This window comes from Peromyscus californicus, unplaced genomic scaffold, assembly GCF_007827085.1.
Source record: "Peromyscus californicus insignis strain IS unplaced genomic scaffold, ASM782708v3 Scaffold_4__1_contigs__length_199733344, whole genome shotgun sequence".
In the NCBI taxonomy this organism is placed as follows: Eukaryota; Metazoa; Chordata; class Mammalia; order Rodentia; family Cricetidae; genus Peromyscus; species Peromyscus californicus.
Window position 1 is genome coordinate 100,627,987 of NW_026294562.1, and position 17,120 is coordinate 100,645,106.

At 42.8% G+C, this 17,120-nt stretch overlaps 1 protein-coding gene across 5 annotated transcripts in view; it reads right to left on the reverse strand.

Annotated features, from left to right (window-relative positions):
- Window positions 1–17,120, reverse strand: part of Numa1 (nuclear mitotic apparatus protein 1) — an 86,571-nt gene that overhangs the window by 28,873 nt on the left and 40,578 nt on the right. For all 5 annotated transcript variants that reach the window (XM_052761049.1, XM_052761051.1, XM_052761047.1 and 2 more), the window contains exons 2-3: window positions 13,234–13,307; window positions 4,112–4,197 (exon numbers count right to left, since the gene is read on the reverse strand). In XM_052761049.1, coding sequence (XP_052617009.1) covers window positions 4,112–4,197; window positions 13,234–13,275 — 128 coding nt within the window. In that variant the 5' untranslated portion in view covers window positions 13,276–13,307. The remainder of the gene's footprint in view (window positions 1–4,111; window positions 4,198–13,233; window positions 13,308–17,120) is intronic.

A 17,120-nucleotide genomic window follows, 5' to 3' on the forward strand; every position in this document is an offset into this window, starting at 1 on the left:
CAGGAAGTTATCTAGAATGACAGCTATCAAACCTCTATCACCCTCTCAGGTATCCTCCAGTGCTCAGAGAGCCACACAACTGCACCACATACAACTAACTGACCACTCTAGCTGCTGGTACAAAGTTAGGCATCTAACAGGTACTCAGTACATCCAGGGTGACTGGACAGCTGAGGGAGGCTTTTTAATGAGGAAAGAGGTCAACATCAGTAAGACAAATATCAGGCCCTCAAAGGAGAAAAAAAAAAAATCAAAATCTTTTCTCCCAGCCCTTGGGTGGCAGAGGCAGGTGGGTCTCCATGAGTTCAAGGCCAGCCTCATCTACATAGTTTCAGGCCAGACAAGGCTGCATAATAAGACCTTATCTTAAAAAAAAAAAAAGGAAAAAAGAAAAGGAGACAGAGAAAGATAAGAAATAATAATCATCAGGCCTTTATATTAAATTTTGCTACTCAAGTCTCAAAGCTATGAAAGAGAGAGGACAACATTTTTGCTTTACACTGTGAAGAATGAAAGAGAAACTCCTCAGGAGGCAATGTCAATGCCTTTTCCTACTTAAAAAAAAAGGCCAAGCGGCACACAGCTTCTGCCTGACAATATGTCCTACTTCCCTGGAGAAAAATATCTCTGATGTAGAGTAGCACCAGCAGGACTATCAGAAAGGCAACAGCCACAGCATCCTAACTAAGGATGTCTGTTTTCCCAAAGGCAACTGCTCCGTGTCATCTTGTATCTGACATGGAGGCAAAAGCTAGCCTGGATCTTTGTACCTGCGCATCTAAGACTCAGGCAGCACTCTACAAGAGAAAATGGGTGTCTGAAATTTCCCTTTGAAAAGTGTCTTCCAGGAATAACCCAGAGAGGCTAAAGCAAGAACAGATACACATCCTGACTCCTGGACTGTGGAGGGGCAGCACCCTCACAAATGCTCCTCTGGGAGAAAGGAGGGATGCTAATGAGGCTGAGGAAATTAAGAAACTCAGGAAGCTCACCAACAAGGCCCTCCCTGAGGTTACATAAGCAGCAAAGAAGCATCAGCATGGAGAAGAGGCACTTTCCTAAAGATGATCTGCTCTGCTGAGTTGTCCCCAGTCCTGGTGTGAACTCTCGGGTGCAGCTGCCTGAGTCACCTGTGCTCCTGTGCCTAACTAATCAACAAACAGATTCACCAAGTTAAACTGGGGTAGAATGTTCTTTTAGTCTGTTGCCAACACCCTCTCTGTGGGACTTGAGCACTTCTATACACCTCCCCAGGAAAAGTTAGACAACATGGACCACCTATTGCCTTTTATCAAGTCAAGGAAATTTATCTTTTCTCTTTAAAATAAAGTTTTTTTATGTATGCTCTTTTGCCTGCATGTATCTATGCACCTTGAGTGACTAGTGCCCATGAAGGGCAGAAAAAGAATCAAATCCCCTGGAACTGGAGTTACAGATCATCTAAGTCACCATATGGATGGTAGTTATTGAACTCAGTTCCTCTGGAAGATCAACCAACCAGTGCTCTTAACCGCTGAGATATCTCCAGCCTAGAAATTTATTTTTCAAAAGCAGAAAACTTATCTATTCTGAATTAAAGAAAGCACATATACACCATAATATATATTACAACACAGAAGGTATTATTATATCTTGTCACTTGTCTTTTAGTGATGGTAAAATTCAATGGTGGGCTACGTATTACCAGCCTAATGGATTTACCCACCAATGATGACAGATGCCTCATCCTACCACTCTATTACAGTTTAAAAATAGTAAAAATTGCACAGGTAGTCCTGGCTGGCCTGAAATTTGCCATGTAGACCAGGCTGACGTAGAACTTACAGAGATCTGCCTGCCTCTGCCTCATGAATGCTGAGAAAATAATTTCTTTTTTACTATTTATTTTAGTTTGTTATGTGTATTATATATATGTGCCTGTGTAAGTATATTCACAAATGTGCGTAAGTGCATGCACTTATGTGCAGGCAGAAGTCAGGAGGCATTGGACTCCACAGAGCTGAAGTTAAAGGTATTTGCAGGGTGCCTGAGTTACATGGTGCTGGGATCTGAATTCCAGTGCTCTTGATTGTTCAACAAGTGTTTTTAACTGCTGAACCACCTCTCCTGCCCTCCAAAACTAATGACTTTGTTAGACACTGCAAACTGCTGGTTTATAGGTGATCTATCACCTTATCTATAAGGTACCCTTGAGCAAAGAAACCTTTAGCTATCAGTTTATAGGCAACATCAAGAGCAACAAGCTAAGCAGCACCAGACAATACAATAAACAAAATCAGGATTTAGTGCTTTCTACAGGATCTAAATAATGGGACGAGAGAACAGAGAGGAAGCAGAGACCAAATTCAGTGAGAACTAAACTAGGCTACTGAGAAAAGATCTCTGTGGGAGGCAGTGAGACAAGGTCTCTACCATGTGGACCAGGCAGGCCTTGAAGTCAGAGATCCACCTGTCTGTCTCTGCAGGTGTGCACCACCACACCCAGGTGAAAAGATTCTCCTCTGTGCTGCTCAACCTCACCAGCAATTCTCCTGCTTCAGCTTCCCAAGCAGCTGGAACTACAGAGCACTACACCATATCTAGCTTAATAAATAATCTTTACCATTAGGATAAAGATTTTAGCCAGGTAATGGTGACAAATGGCTACAATCCTAGCACCTGGGAGACAAATTCAAGATCATGCTTCCCTGCATAGTCAGTTGAGGCTAGCTACATGGGACCCTGTCTCGATTTAAAAAAAAAAACAATTGAGATTTCAATCTGCTAGCTACAGTCACTGAAGAACTGCAAAGAAAGTAGATTTAAGAAATATTCTTGAGATCACCACATGGGAATAAACTGGAACAAGGAGAATAATGAGGCCATGAGAGCCTGGTATCCTGCATGAGGCAGAGGATAAAAAAAGAAGTAAGAGGGCTGGAGAGATGGCTCTGAGGTTAAGAGCACTGGCTGCTCTTCCAGAGGTCCTGAGTTCAATTCCCAGCACCCACATGGCAGCCCACCACTGTCTATAATTTGAATTCCAGGAGTTCCAATATCTCACACAGACACACACTCAGGCAAAAACACAACTGCACGTAAAATAAGAAATAAATAATTAAAAAAAGAAAGAAAGAAAGAAAGAAAGAAAGAAAGAAAGAAAGAAAGAAAGAAAGAAAGAAAGAAAGAAAAAGAAAAGAAAAGAAAGAGAAGAGACTTTGGTGGCCCACGCCTTTAATCCCAGCACTCAGGAGGCAAAGGCAGGTGGATCTCTTGTGAGTTTGAGGCCAACCTGGGCTACAGAGTGAGTTCTAGGACAGCCAGGGTTAAACAGAGAAACCCTGTCTCAAACAACAACTACAACAAAAAAGAAGAGCCAGTGGCATAAGTCAATGCCAAGGAAAGAAAATGGAAGTATTTGGACCAATGATGACTTCTTTCAAAGGAACTGAAACAAGTGCCAGTCAGAACCAGTAAGGGTTTTAAACACCTGTAAGATACCCCATCCCCCAAACACCAAGTTTCAAAGGCTAACAGAGAACCATTCTAGTAGGCTTCTCTGTCCTGGGCTGCTCAGCAGCACTAGTCCTGACACCACAGAATTCCAACTCACCCTTATCCACTTAGATATACTTAGCTGGGCCAGGGAGAAGGCTCAGTAGTAAAAGGGAATAAATAGACTCACAAGCCTGATGACCTGAGTTTAATCTCTGTAACCCACAATGGAAGGAGAGAAACAACTCCTAAAAGTTATCCTCTGACCTCTGCCTGAGTGCTGTGTCATAAGAGCATCCACATTCACTCACATCACACATACAACAATGAGATAGTGAGGCAGGGGTGAATCATGAAAAGAGGGTTACAGAGACTACTTTTGAGACAGGAAGATGGAAAGTTCTTGAGGGTAGTCTCTTAGAATTGTGCATAGGGCCCTGAAGAGCCTTCTGTGCCAGAATGAGGAGGTCTTTGGATAGGACAAGACTGAAACTTCTCCCACTGAGAGGTTCAGTAACTAGAAAGGCAAGGTCAAGGTGCTAGTCCTTGAACCCACTTACCCTTCTAATATCCCACCCCCACCTGGTTTTCCGGGCAGTCCCCACCACTAGCTAGGGTTTGGAGAACTCATACTCACATGGTGTTAATAATTTTGATAAAGATGCTGCAGTCCTGGAGCTGCAGCACCGTCTCCACTGGGTCAGCCACATGCAGACTGTTCACCTACAAGCCAAAGGAAAGAGTCTGGTGAGAGTACGCACAAAGTAGTCCACTGCTCCATTGCCATGTTGGCATGGCGCATGCCCTTAATCCCAGCACTCGGGAGGCAGAGACAGGCATATCTCTGTGAGTTCAAGGCCAGCCTGATCTACAAAGAGAGTTCCAGAATAGCCAGGGCTACATAGAAACCCTGTCTTGAAAACAACAAAAGCAAAACAATGCCAGAAGCATGTGGTTCACAACATGCTTCAGATGCTAGCACCACTCTGCTCACTGTGAGTGCCTACAGTTATAGGCTACAACAATAGAGGCACAGGTTGATTCCACAATTTTTTTTTTAAGATAAAGTCTCACTAGGCTGTCGAAAAATGTTTAATCTTCCAATTTCTACTTCCCAGATGCTGGGGGGGGGGGGCGGGGGGGAGAGTTTGCAAGTGTGTGCTACACCAAGCCAAGATTTTTAATCTATACCCACTCACCCAGTGAATGTGCCCATACACAGCCACCTAAAGCAAATCAAAGATCAGGCTTTTACCTGTAATAGCCCATTATAAGAGCTCTCCTAGGGGCCCTAGGACCCACAGCATGCTAAATACAATATAAAAACCAAGGTCTAGCATGATGACTCAGCAGGTAACTACACCTGCTGCCAAGCCTAATGACTTCAGTTTGATCCTCAGAACTCACAAGGTGAAGGAGACCAGACTTCAGCTGGTCTTCTCTGACTTCCATTTGTACATGTGTGGACACACAACTAAACAAATAATGTAAAAAATAACAAAAGTTTGCAAATATACACTTTAATCTGAGGGGAGGAGGAAGAAATAATGAAAAAACAAAGTATTTTTTAAAAAGGGAAAGAGCAGGAGAGGATAAAACTCAACTCTGATCCAATTGCCGGTTCTTTCTCTTTGGCCTCAAATGACCATCCAGTTCTTAACACTACAAAATTCACCTCGGGACAACTATTTCAAGTACATAGGATATTCAACAGCATTTACAGTTAACTTCTATAGGGAAGTCTATAAATGAATTTCACAGGCACTTGGACTCCAGTTTACCTCTATTACCATGGGGATTGCTAATGAACTATAGTTGTAGTACAGAGAGGGTTGAAAGACAAAGTCCGCTTAGATGAGGCTGTTCTAACAATTACAGAATGTGGCTATATGCAATTAGCTAGAAGCTATCGCTTATAAATGTGCTCTTTAAAGAGCAATGGGCTAAGATCCAGTGAGATGGCTCAGTGGGTAAAGGTGCCTATTGCCAAGCCTGATGACCTGAGTTCAACCTCCAGGTCCAACACGGTAAAAAAAAAAAAAAAATCTGACTCTGCACACAGGTCCTCATGCACATACAAAATAAATGTCTAAAACTATTTCTGAAGTAGTGATAATTTCAGCTCCTGGGAAGCTAAGGAAAGAGCATCACTGGCGGTTCCAGAACAGCATGGGCTACACAGCAAGACCCTATCTTTCATATACATGTTATCTTAAATTAAAACAAAGAAGTAGGGTACTGAATCGGATGGCTGAGCAGTTAGAGCTGCTGTTCTAGAGGACCTGGGTTCAATTCCAATATCCACATGGCAGTTTACAAACATCTGTAAACTCCAGTCTCAAAGGATCTAACATTCTACTCTGGCCTCCTCAGGCACCAGGCATGCAAAATAACTATACACATAAAAATAAACTGAATTTTTTTAAAAATTAAAGTAATAAGGGGCTGAAAAGATGGCTCAACAGAGAAGACCATGCTTCTGGAGGACCCAAGTCAATTCCTAGCACCCATTTCAGGCAGCTCATTGTCAGGTCCCAAGCCCCACCCCCACTCCTCACAGTCCCTCCCCCCAAAATGGCAGTGCTGGTTGTCCTAAACAGAAAGATTGTCACTGTGCAAACAAGCCTAAAGGTTCCTATTTACTAGAAAAGCAAACCTCTTAAGGTGTTTCTGTGGATCAGAAACCACTGTTAATTCTCCAGTAACCTCCCTTAATTTTCCCCTAAAGGTCAACTGGCTCTGGCAGAGGAATCTAGTTCTGGACAGCCTGTATCAGTCCAGAACTCCATCCTACTGACAGTCATATAAAATCCACTTGCTTTTCTGCTATTTGCTCTTCTCTCTGCCCCCACCCCTAGAGATGACCTTGGCAGTTTGATCTCCAATAAATCTTTCTTTCTGTCCACGGAGCAGTCTAGCTCTGAAGTTTCTCTGCAAGATCGCTTATACTTGGTGTCTGAAACATGGGAGGGACATTAAACCCCCCAAAAAAGGTCCTGTCCCTCCCTAGCTAAACCAAACTGCCAATTTTGACCCTCCTGGGTTCAGATCATTTGCTTCTGCTGGCTCCTGCCACCCACCATTTTCAACTCCAAAATTTAGAGTCCACTTGTTCAAGTGCTTCTCCTCCACCTACTCTAACCTCTCCTCTCTCCTCACCTCCTCAGTGTCTCACTTGGAGCTACCTGCTGTCTCTCAGCTCACAGTCTACCACAAAATCGTGCTGGTATCAGGCAGCTCCTTTTTGGGTGTCCCATCACAGAGAGGAGAGATGCCCTCCACTGATCCTGGGCATCTCTTTGGCAAGTCTCTAGGTCCACCTGGGGACACCTAGAATTGAAATTCTTGTCAACAACACAACACTTACCCCCTAAAAGTCTAAATTTCCTTGCTCTGCTCCTGGCTCCCTCCCCACCTGTCTCTCAGCTCCCTCCTGGAGCGTGCTGCCTCTAACCATGGCGAACCACGTGGGTCTATACTATGTTCAACTACAGGCTTCTACATTTGTTTTGTTCTGTTTCTGGTTTGTTTGTTTGTTTCACCCAAGACAGGGTTTCTCTGTGTAGCTGGCTGTCCTGGAAGTAACTCCGTAGACCAGACTGGTCTCAAATTTAGAGATCTGTCTGCCTCTGCCCCGAGTACTGGGATTAAAGGTGTGTGACTGCCTGATTCTAAAAAAATTTTTAGATAAGGAACACATTTGATGAATAAGGCTTATGAATTCCTAAGGTCCATTCAGGCTAGCAAAAACTGACTTGAAGATGTATGTCTAGCTTTTCTGTCTTTGCTAAATTTGCTAAGCATGAGCTATTTGGATAAACTGAGTCATACAAGAAACTGATATTCTGTAAAGGTACACGATGAAAGGATCAGGAAAGTAAGGTTCCCAGTCTCTCTGTGGGCTATATTTATGGTTTCAAGTTTTATTTTGATGCTAAGGTATCTTCAATTCAATTTTTAGGGCTCAAACTTAACAGGTATAAAACTATAAAACCCTAACCTTATAAAAGGTACCACCTTGTTATAAACTGCTAAAGATAATTCAGACATGCAAGTCAATGGTGAGCCACCTTATAAATGATCAAAGTTTTTAATGTGCTCAGAACTATGCTTGTAGTCATGCTAGTAAAAATCTACAAGGACAAGCTTTAGCCTTGTCAAGGTTAAGCCTAAAACAATTAACAGAAAATAAGTAAAATTTACTTTGTCAGGTATACTTATATTATGGTCTTTATATGATGGTCCTCAAACCCCACAGAAAAATGCTGAATATAGCATTCAACTTTTCAAAGTTTATGTAAGCTTCAGGAAATTGCAACTTGGATCCATCTGTCACAAGTCAAAGGGCTCAGGAATCCCTTGCCTGATAAGTGAGTACTCCTCCTGTCAGTCAATAGCTTAAGGTTTCCTCCTACTGCCTATCCCTGAGGGTGGGCTCTTTTCTTGCCCTAGTCTTGAGACTGCTTTCCACATCCCACCCACCAGGACCAGGAGACAGGCCTGGAAGTTCCAAGTGTATACCCAAGATAAAGATCTCCCTAAGCTCTTCAACTTTACCTTCTACCTTCATCTATATCTGTCCCAGCAAATTTCCACTCAGACGACAGACACTATCAAGGAATCAACTGTGGCCCTGCAACTGCTCCCCAAAACAGCTTACCTCACTAGGCCCAGAAAAGACCTGGACTTGCTGAAAGCCAATGTTAAAGAGAACTGGCCTGCATTCTTCAGTGAACTTCAAGACTATCCTGTGGTCTCACCTTGGGTCTCTATCTCCTTCCCCTCCTCAGTCCACTGGTCTCTATCCTTCCCATAACAATGTAATTGTGTTCTGTCTCTTCAGGTTCTTTTTTTTTTTTTTTTTTTTTTTTTTGGTTTTTCGAGACAGGGTTTCTCTGTGTAGCTTTGCGCCTCTCCTGGAACTCACTTGGTAGCCCAGGCTGGCCTCGAACTCACAGAGATCCGCCTGGCTCTGCCTCCCGAGTGCTGGGATTAAAGGCGTGCGCCACCACTGCCCGGCTCTTCAGGTTCTTTTAGGTGAAATTACCTGATTTGCTAGGCTAGTAAACCAGATGCCTACCATTCCCTGCTGGCTTGAGTCTCTGCTTTGGACCAGCCTTCCAGACCCTTCTAAGTCTCAAGCCTCCAATTAACAGAAAGCAGGTACAGAAGAGAGAGAAGCCGGGCGGTGGTGGCGCATGCCTCGGGAGGCAGAGGCAGGGGGATCTCTGTGAGTTCGAGGCCAGCCTGGGCTACAGAGTGAGTTCCAGGAAAGGTGCAAAGCTACACAGAGAAACCTTGTCTCGAAAAGAAAGAAAGAAAGAAAGAAAGAGAGAGAGAGAGAGAGAGAGAGAGAGAGAGAGAGAGAAAGAAAGGAAGGAAGGAAGAAAGAAAGAGAGAGAGAGAGAGACTACATCACCCCTTATCATCAACAAAAGCCCCCTTACTCATAACCACCTCTAATTTCAGCTTTAGGAGAATCCAACATCTCTGGTCTCTGCAAGCACCAGAACTACCTGTGCCCCCCCCAATACACATAACTAAAAATAATAAAAATAAAATTTAAACATTAAAATGAAGCAGATATAAAACTTTTTTTTTTTTTTTTTTTGGTTTTTCGAGACAGGGTTTCTCTGTGTAGCTTTGTGCCTCTCCTGGAACTCACTTGGTAGCCCAGGCTGGCCTCAAACTCACAGAGATCCGCCTGGCTCAGCCTCCCGAGTGCTGGGATTAAAGGCGTGCGCCACCACCGCCCAGCTAAAACTTCTTTTATAAAGGTTAACTTAACAGCATTATAAAATTAAGAGGATTTAGAAGATCCTTCAGCTTTAGAAAGGACAGTATTTATTTCAGTTAAGCACTTTTACATTATTATTACAATTTTTAGAGGCAGGTGTGGCGGTGCACACCTAATCTCAGCACTGGAGAAGTTCAGGAAGGTAAGTCAGGATTTCAAGGCCAGGCTCAGCTACACAGTGAGTTCAGGGCCAGACTGGACCATATGGAAGTCTGTTTAAAACAACAAACCTTTTAGACTGGACCCGAATTCACACAGGCTAAAAGATGTGATGAATCTGTTTAGTGCTAGGGATTAAGGCAGTGCTTTCCACATGCTAGGCAAGCACCCCCTCTTACTGAACTATACCCCTAGTCCTCCCACTGAAGGCTTAAAGGCAACATATATTTATATTACCTTTTGGGGTAAAAAAAAAACCTTAATCTAGTTAGACAGAACAGGTCAGTTTTTTTTTTAATTTTTTTTTTTTAATTTTTGAAAGATTCTGAAAAACTTCAGGCTAAGATCTTTTTTAAGCTGCTGAAAAGAGGGATTGCCAAGAATTAAGTATCCAAAGTCATCTCCTTTTAAATGCCTGCAATCTAGGTAAAGCATTCAAAGGGAATGAACGCTTGTTCACTAACAAGACTGAAAAATCACACCAATTAGCTGACTTAAAGTCATTTAAGGAATCTAGACTCATCACTTCCATCAATCAAGTAATAATTCAGAAATAGTTTCATGCATAAATATGAGAATTTTTTTTCTTGTTATTTGCTCTAGGATGGGAAACCATTCAAAGTTGAGGTTCTTCCACCTCTAGCCAGAGTGTAGACATCAGTGTGAGGACACAGCTTACTGGATAACCCAATCATTGCCTAGTAAGGTCTGCAACAATTTATCACTACCTACTACCTTTAAAATAGTTTCAAACTACATTTTAATTAAACAAAATATAAATCACTGAAATTTTGGAAGGAAAAAAACTTTCACCAAAAGCATTTTAATACATTCACTTTCAGCATTATGATTTTTATTTTTATGGGAGGGCTTTTTTTTTTTCTTTCTTGATTTTGTTTTTTGAGACAGGGTTTCCCTGTGTAATCCTGTCCTAGAACTCTCTTTGTAGACCAGGCTGGCCTCAAACTCACAGAGATCTGCCTGCCTCTGCCTCCAGTGGTGGGACTAAAGGTGTGTGCCACCACCGATTCTTGTTTTCTCAAAACAGTGCTAGAGATGGAAAACAAGACCTGGTGAATGTAGACAAGTGCCCCTCCACCAAGCTACACCTCTATAGCCCTTGACAAAATTAGCTTTTTGGAGGGGAGCTTCTGGGGTCCCAAATTAGAGTTTAGCACTTGCTAGTGAGTGCTCAATATGCAACTATAGTCTCAGCACTGACAAAAGTGTTTTTCATCTAGTCTTTCCTCTAGGAAATTATTTTAAAGATTTTTTATTATGTGTATGAATATGTATCTGCATGAATTTATGTTCAGCAGGTATCCTCCAAGATCAGAGGGCATCAGAGCCCCTAGACCTGGGGTTATAGGCAATTTGTAAGCTGCCTAGTGTGAGTACTGGGAATCAAACTCTGGTCCTCTGCAAAAAACAGTGAGTGCTCTAACTGGTGAGCCATCTCTCCATCTCCTCCTCTCTAGGCAAATTTTTAAAACACAGTTTTAATTATCAAATATATGTATATATTTTATTCTGTGTGTGACTGCATATATGATGTGTTGTGTGTACATGGGCACACAATCCATGGTATATGTGAAAACTTGGGCTCTCATGTTTCTTCTTCTTCTTCTTCTTCTTCTTCTTCTTCTTCTTCTTCTTCTTCTTCTTCTTCTTCTTCTTTTTTTGGTTTTTCAAGACAGGGTTTCTCTGTGTAGCTTTGCACCTTTCCTGGAACTCGCTTTGTAGATCAGGCTGGCCTCGAACTCACAGAGATCTGCCTGCCTCTGCCTCCTGAGTGCTGGGAAATTCATGTTTCTTCTTTACCATTGAGCCTTCTCTCCAACCCTACTGTATCTTATACCATTCTTTTCACATAATAAAAGCCTTGTTTCAAGCTGCTATTTTATAAAATTAATTCGTAAGTGTTTTACCTCCTTGTATGTAGGTGTATGACCTTAGGAGGTCAGAAGAAGTTGGATACCCTGAAATTAGAGTTATAGAAGGTTGTGAGCCACCATGTGACTGGTGAGGAACAAACCTGGGTCCTCTGCAAGAGCAGCAGCAAATGCTCTTAACTGCTGAGCCATCTCTCCACTCCTGTTAAGTAAATCTGAAAAAAAGCTAGTCTTCTATCAGTTCTAACAAGACTAGCTTTGGGTAGTGTGAAGGCTGCCAGTGAACTCTACTCTCCTCTACTGGGAAAAGTCAACGAAGCATTTGCAGAAAAACCAGGGCTCATCAATGATAAATCCTGCTATGAAAATCATTGGCTGATCAAGAACACTGAGCAAACATTCAGAACTGGATGAACTAGTGAGTAAAGATGCACATTGAGAAATATGTGCATTACACGAGAACTGAGCAAGGCACCCTATTCAAGCTAGTAAAAAGTGACTTGCAAAACCAAAAAAAAAAAAAAAAAAGCCGGGCGGTGGTGGCGCACGCCTTTAATCCCAGCACTCGGGAGGCAGAGCCAGGCGGATCTCTGTGAGTTCGAGACCAGCCTGGGCTACCAAGTGAGTTCCAGGAAAGGCGCAAAGCTACACAGAGAAACCCTGTCTCGAAAAACCAAAAAAAAAAAAAAAAAAAGTGACTTGCTTCAGCACTGTTGTCTTAACTTAATGGTGGATAGAAGACTTTAAACAGCCCTTAGCAATACTGATGGAAAATTCTCAATACTACTACTAAAAAAAGTCTCCCTTAACTTTCTAATGGTTGTAGATACACACAATGTACATTACTTTTATAATACCATAGACTAGGTATTTAGACTAAACTCTGGTATTCAAAATTTTTGAGAGTATCTATGATAAAAAGTGGTTATACAAATTCTGTACTTTAGGATAACAATGTTATCCTAAGTCTCACATAATATTGTAACTCATCCGCATCTATCTCTGGATTTGGGTAAAGACTTAATGATCTTCCCACTGGGAGTGCAGGAAAGCATGTGTCAAGTTAAGGACAATACTGTCTTAATTTTAGAATATGCTACATCTGCTGCTGCTATTTTAATTCAGTGAAGCAACAGCTTTGCAGCACACTAAGGAACAAATAAAATATTCGCCTTCATTTTAAAAAGGAGGAAGAAGAGGAAACAGAACAATGGAAGCAGACAGAAACATAATAAAGAGGGAAGACATTCAAAAATTAGGTCTTTGAAGACCAAAGTTCCTGCCAGTGTGGCCATCAAGGTTCACAGTCAGTCCTTTAGAAACAATAGTATACAGCCTGGTGTGGTAGTGCAACCTTTGATCCTAGCACTCAGGAGGCAGAGGCAGACAGAACTCTTAAGTTCCAGGCCAGGCAAGGCTAGCTACGTAATAAGACCCTGTCACACAAAAAAAGAAAAGTATACAGAACAAATGAGAGTGGGTTTGCACAATGTCCCAATGTTTTGTTCTATGACCAAAAAGAATACCTCAGAGAAGCCTGAATTGAGCTACAAGTTATCACAGTCAGCAGTATCTTTGGCAATATATGAAAAATTACCTGGAGCCAGGCAGTGGTGGCGCACGCCTTTAATCCCAGCACTCGGGAGGCAGAGCCAGGCGGATCTCTGTGAGTTCGAGGCCAGCCTGGTCTCCAAAGTGAGTTCCAGGAAAGGCGCAAAGCTACACAGAGAAACCCTGTCTCGAAAAACCAAAATAAATAAATAAATAAATAAATAAAAAATTACCTGGTCTGCAAATCAGAAGACTTTGCAGAGCCCTGGCTCATAGAACGTTCTACAGGAAACTGAAGACGTACAGAAAAAAAAAAAAAAGAAAAAAGAAAAGAAAAAAGAAAGAAAGAAAGCTACTTACCCAAGCGAGGAGTGTGGCTGCTCGGGTGGCATGGAGTGTCATCTTGGTGATCCCAGTTAGTCACTCCAATGCACCTGGAACCCAAGAGAAGAAGCATGGTTAATAAATCAGATATATCCAATTGATGAATAGAAGAAAAGCAGTTCCATTTACCACCTCTGAATAGCACTCAACACACTAAGGTAGCACAGAAAATTCTGAGACTTCAGAGTAGACTCATAAATTACTTAAAAGCTTATACTGTCAAGGCGGGCTGCAAAGAATCTTGTACTCAACTGAATGTTCTCACTCAGTTGATGGAAAACAACATTCAAAGTTGGTCTGCAGCCCTGCTCTTTGGGACATAGTACCTTCAACAAGGAACAAGCATGGTTTTGTAAACTGGTCAGGGTCTGAATACTAATTATATGGAACCATGGTCATGTGACTTTTAGACAATTAACATAACTTCTTTTTATCTGCTTCTTCATCTGCAAAATGAATCCATATAAACCTCCCTGCCTTACTGTAGTAATGCAAATAACACAGTGCCTGGCACATGATAGGTGAAATCAATCATAAATGATTTCTGTTCTTAAATAAAAGTTGATTTCTGGTTCTGTTTTACAACCAAGTCCTTAGACTTGGAGATCTGCCTGTCTCTACCTTCCCAGCACTGGGACTAAAGAGAAAACCATAGCACCTAGCTTTTACGTGGGTACTGGAGCTATGAACTCAAGTTCGTATGATCGGGCAGCAGAACTGTACCTGCTGAGGCATCTCCCCATCACCGCCCTACCCTGCAGAGAACATTTAGTGTAAGACTAGGCATTTGTTCCAGTATTCCTACCCCCAATTCCCGTTTCCCCTGGGAATGTCCATTTGCCTGCCAACAGACTTATAGGACCACAGACTTGAGTATTTCCCAGCACCTCCTATCAGCCAACATGATCCCCACAATCTCTGAGAGCACAACTGTGCTCTCCCACCTCCTGCACAATTGCCTGCTACGTCACTACTCTAGAAGGATGAAGAAGAACAGAAAGGCATTTCACCCATACAGTTCCACAAATATTAGCATCGCGTATAATGTAAGGTTGATGGAACCAAAAGATGCTAAGTGCTTTCTGAATGCAAAGTACTAGCCATAAAGAAAGATACAATTTTGCCGGGCGGTGGTGGCGCACGCCTTTAATCCCAGCACTCGGGAGGCAGAGCCAGGCGGATCTCTGTGAGTTCGAGGCCAGCCTGGGCTACCAAGTGAGTTCCAGGAAAGGCGCAAAGCTACACAGAGAAACCCTGTCTCGAAAAACCAAAAAAAAAAAAAAAAAAAAAAAAGATACAATTTTGCCAATAAGGCACTCAGTCAAATAATGAAGAGATTCATAATCTGGTAATTCACTTCCCATTACCCCTTGGAACTTCCTATCCAAGTGTTCTGTACTCATCAACCAACCAAAAAAAAATGTGTTCTTAGTCCCCACTTGTTTTTCCTGTTCTGGAAACTACATGGGAAACAGAAGACAATGACATCATCACTGCCTTTCAGGGGTTTTTAGGAGGGTGAGGAGTAAAATTAAACATACCTGAATCACTAATAGAAGAAAATAATTAAGTGTTAGCCGGGCAGTGGTGGCGCACGCCTTTAATCCCAGCACTCGGGAGGCAGAGCCAGGCGGATCTCTGTGAGTTCGAGGCCAGCCTGGGCTACCAAGTGAGTTCCAGGACAGGCGCAAAGCTACACAGAGAAACCCTGTCTCGGAAAAAATAAATAAATAAATAAAAATAATTAAGTGTTAACTATAAGTAAATGCTAATTATAACAAGCTACTGCCTGACCCTGCAAACCCCAGCACTTAATACCGACCACCTGTCACATCAGTGTCACACTGAGAAATAAACGATTTACGTGGTCTTTGGTGGGCACAAGTAAGGTTTTCTCAGAAGAGCAGACATGCTAAGGGGCTCAGTCCTGAATGATTTCCCTCAAGTATGGCCTTTCTGTGAGCACTGACTGACTGACCAGGGACAGGATGATCTCAACCAGTGTAATGAAACTGGGCTTTTTTGGGGTAGCTGGCCAGCCTACAGCTTGAGAGATCAGGCCCAGCCTACAGGATGAAAGTGGCAATAGTCAACTGCTCACCTAGGGTACTGGTCAGGGTTTTAGTTCAGTGTGAAATGTTTACCTAACCTGTGTAAGGTCCTGGGTCTAATTCCCAGCACTGCAGAAAAGTCTCTGTAATCTTCAATAACAGGGCAAATGTAGCTTAGATCTCTTCCCAAATCCTCACTACTCAGAAATTGTATTTGCAACAAGAGATAAATCTAGCCCAAAGACTGAGGTTTAAACAATCTCTTTCCTTTATCTCAGAGGCAAAATTTATAACCCCCAGTGTCCTCCCCAGAAGAAACTATCTAAACTAGTTCACTGCTCAAGAAATCTTGCATCAAGGTCAAATGCCTTTCTCTGAGGTCCCCAGGCACAGAAAAATAGGAATCCAATACTCAACACTAGGGGACTTGTGAAAGATCTTGTCATCAAGGCCAGCAAAGAAACAGTTCAAGACACCAGAGTGCAGCTTTAGGAAGGCACAGCCACTGACTGAAATCAGTGGCACAGACAGTGCTTAGCCCTGGGACTACAGCTTTAAACAGACTTTGGCACAGCAGCCAAGGGCTCTCCGCCAGAGCACCATCCTCTCCACCCTCCCTCTGAAATCCAAGGCAGGCCCCACCCAGAAGACTGGGTGATGGGGATGGAAAAACAGATCCCTTCAATTGTAGCCTTCTGTGTACCATTTCACAGGATCTGAGACTCACCCCAACTCAATCTGACTGGGCATGTACACATACACTCAAAGATAAAACAACAAAATCCAGACAGTAGGTCAGGACCCTGAACTTCAGAGTTCCCATAAACCTGATTCTTTGAAAATGGTATGTACCCACAATCTAAAACTGAGGATCCCCAAAGCTGATAAAGTACTCTCTTTCTTCCCCATTTCAAGGGAGACAGAGAAAAGCAGTGACCTTGCAATGTATGGTCCCCTCTGTCCTCTTTACACTTCCCAAGCTTCCATAATATAGTTCCCTATATCACGACCAATTTCCACACTTACAAGAACTCCCATTTCCACAAAAGATGCATCAGAACAAGGAGAGTGACCCTAAAGAAATATAGCTGCCACCTGGCCTGTGCTCTTTCTGGGTCTGAAGGAGTTAAAGACTAGCCAAAGGTTTCCTACAAGGGCTGAGGCTAATGTAAACCACCTGCTAGATGCAAGGACCAGACCAGAGGGGTCAGGTTGCTAAGCTCTGGGGGTCTCTTCTGGAGAAACCAAATGATATACCAGAGGGTCTGAGAGGCAGCAGAACTCCTCCGATGTTCCACCCTCAGCCTGAGTTCCAGCTCCCTCTTAGCAGCTGTCTGCCTGAATACCACCACCTTAACTCAAGATAACACCACAGTGAACTTTGATCTAGGGAGCTACTAATTGGTTTCTAACTCTCAACTTATGGGCCCCTGCAAATACTGAACCCTCACTATTTTACTGTTCCTACTCCCAGAATTTCAGGGCCACAGAGACTTCCAACTCAAGGAGTCATTCCTGAAACCCCACCCCAGCCCCAACTCAAAGGTTCCAAAGGCCCAGAGACTCACAGCTAAGAAAATGGCTCCCTTATCTGTATGCCCAAGTACAGGAGCAAAACTTATCACCACTTACTCTGGGAGCCAACCTGTCCATAGCTGTAAATACTCCAGGCTCTTGAACCCCTCTCTAAAAGAGATACCCTTTCCTCCACCTAAGTACATCTGCATTCACCAAACACTGATGTTGGGAGTTCCTCTAGGAGGAAGACATCAAGAGACACAGGCAAATAACCATTTCAACCTTACTTGGTAT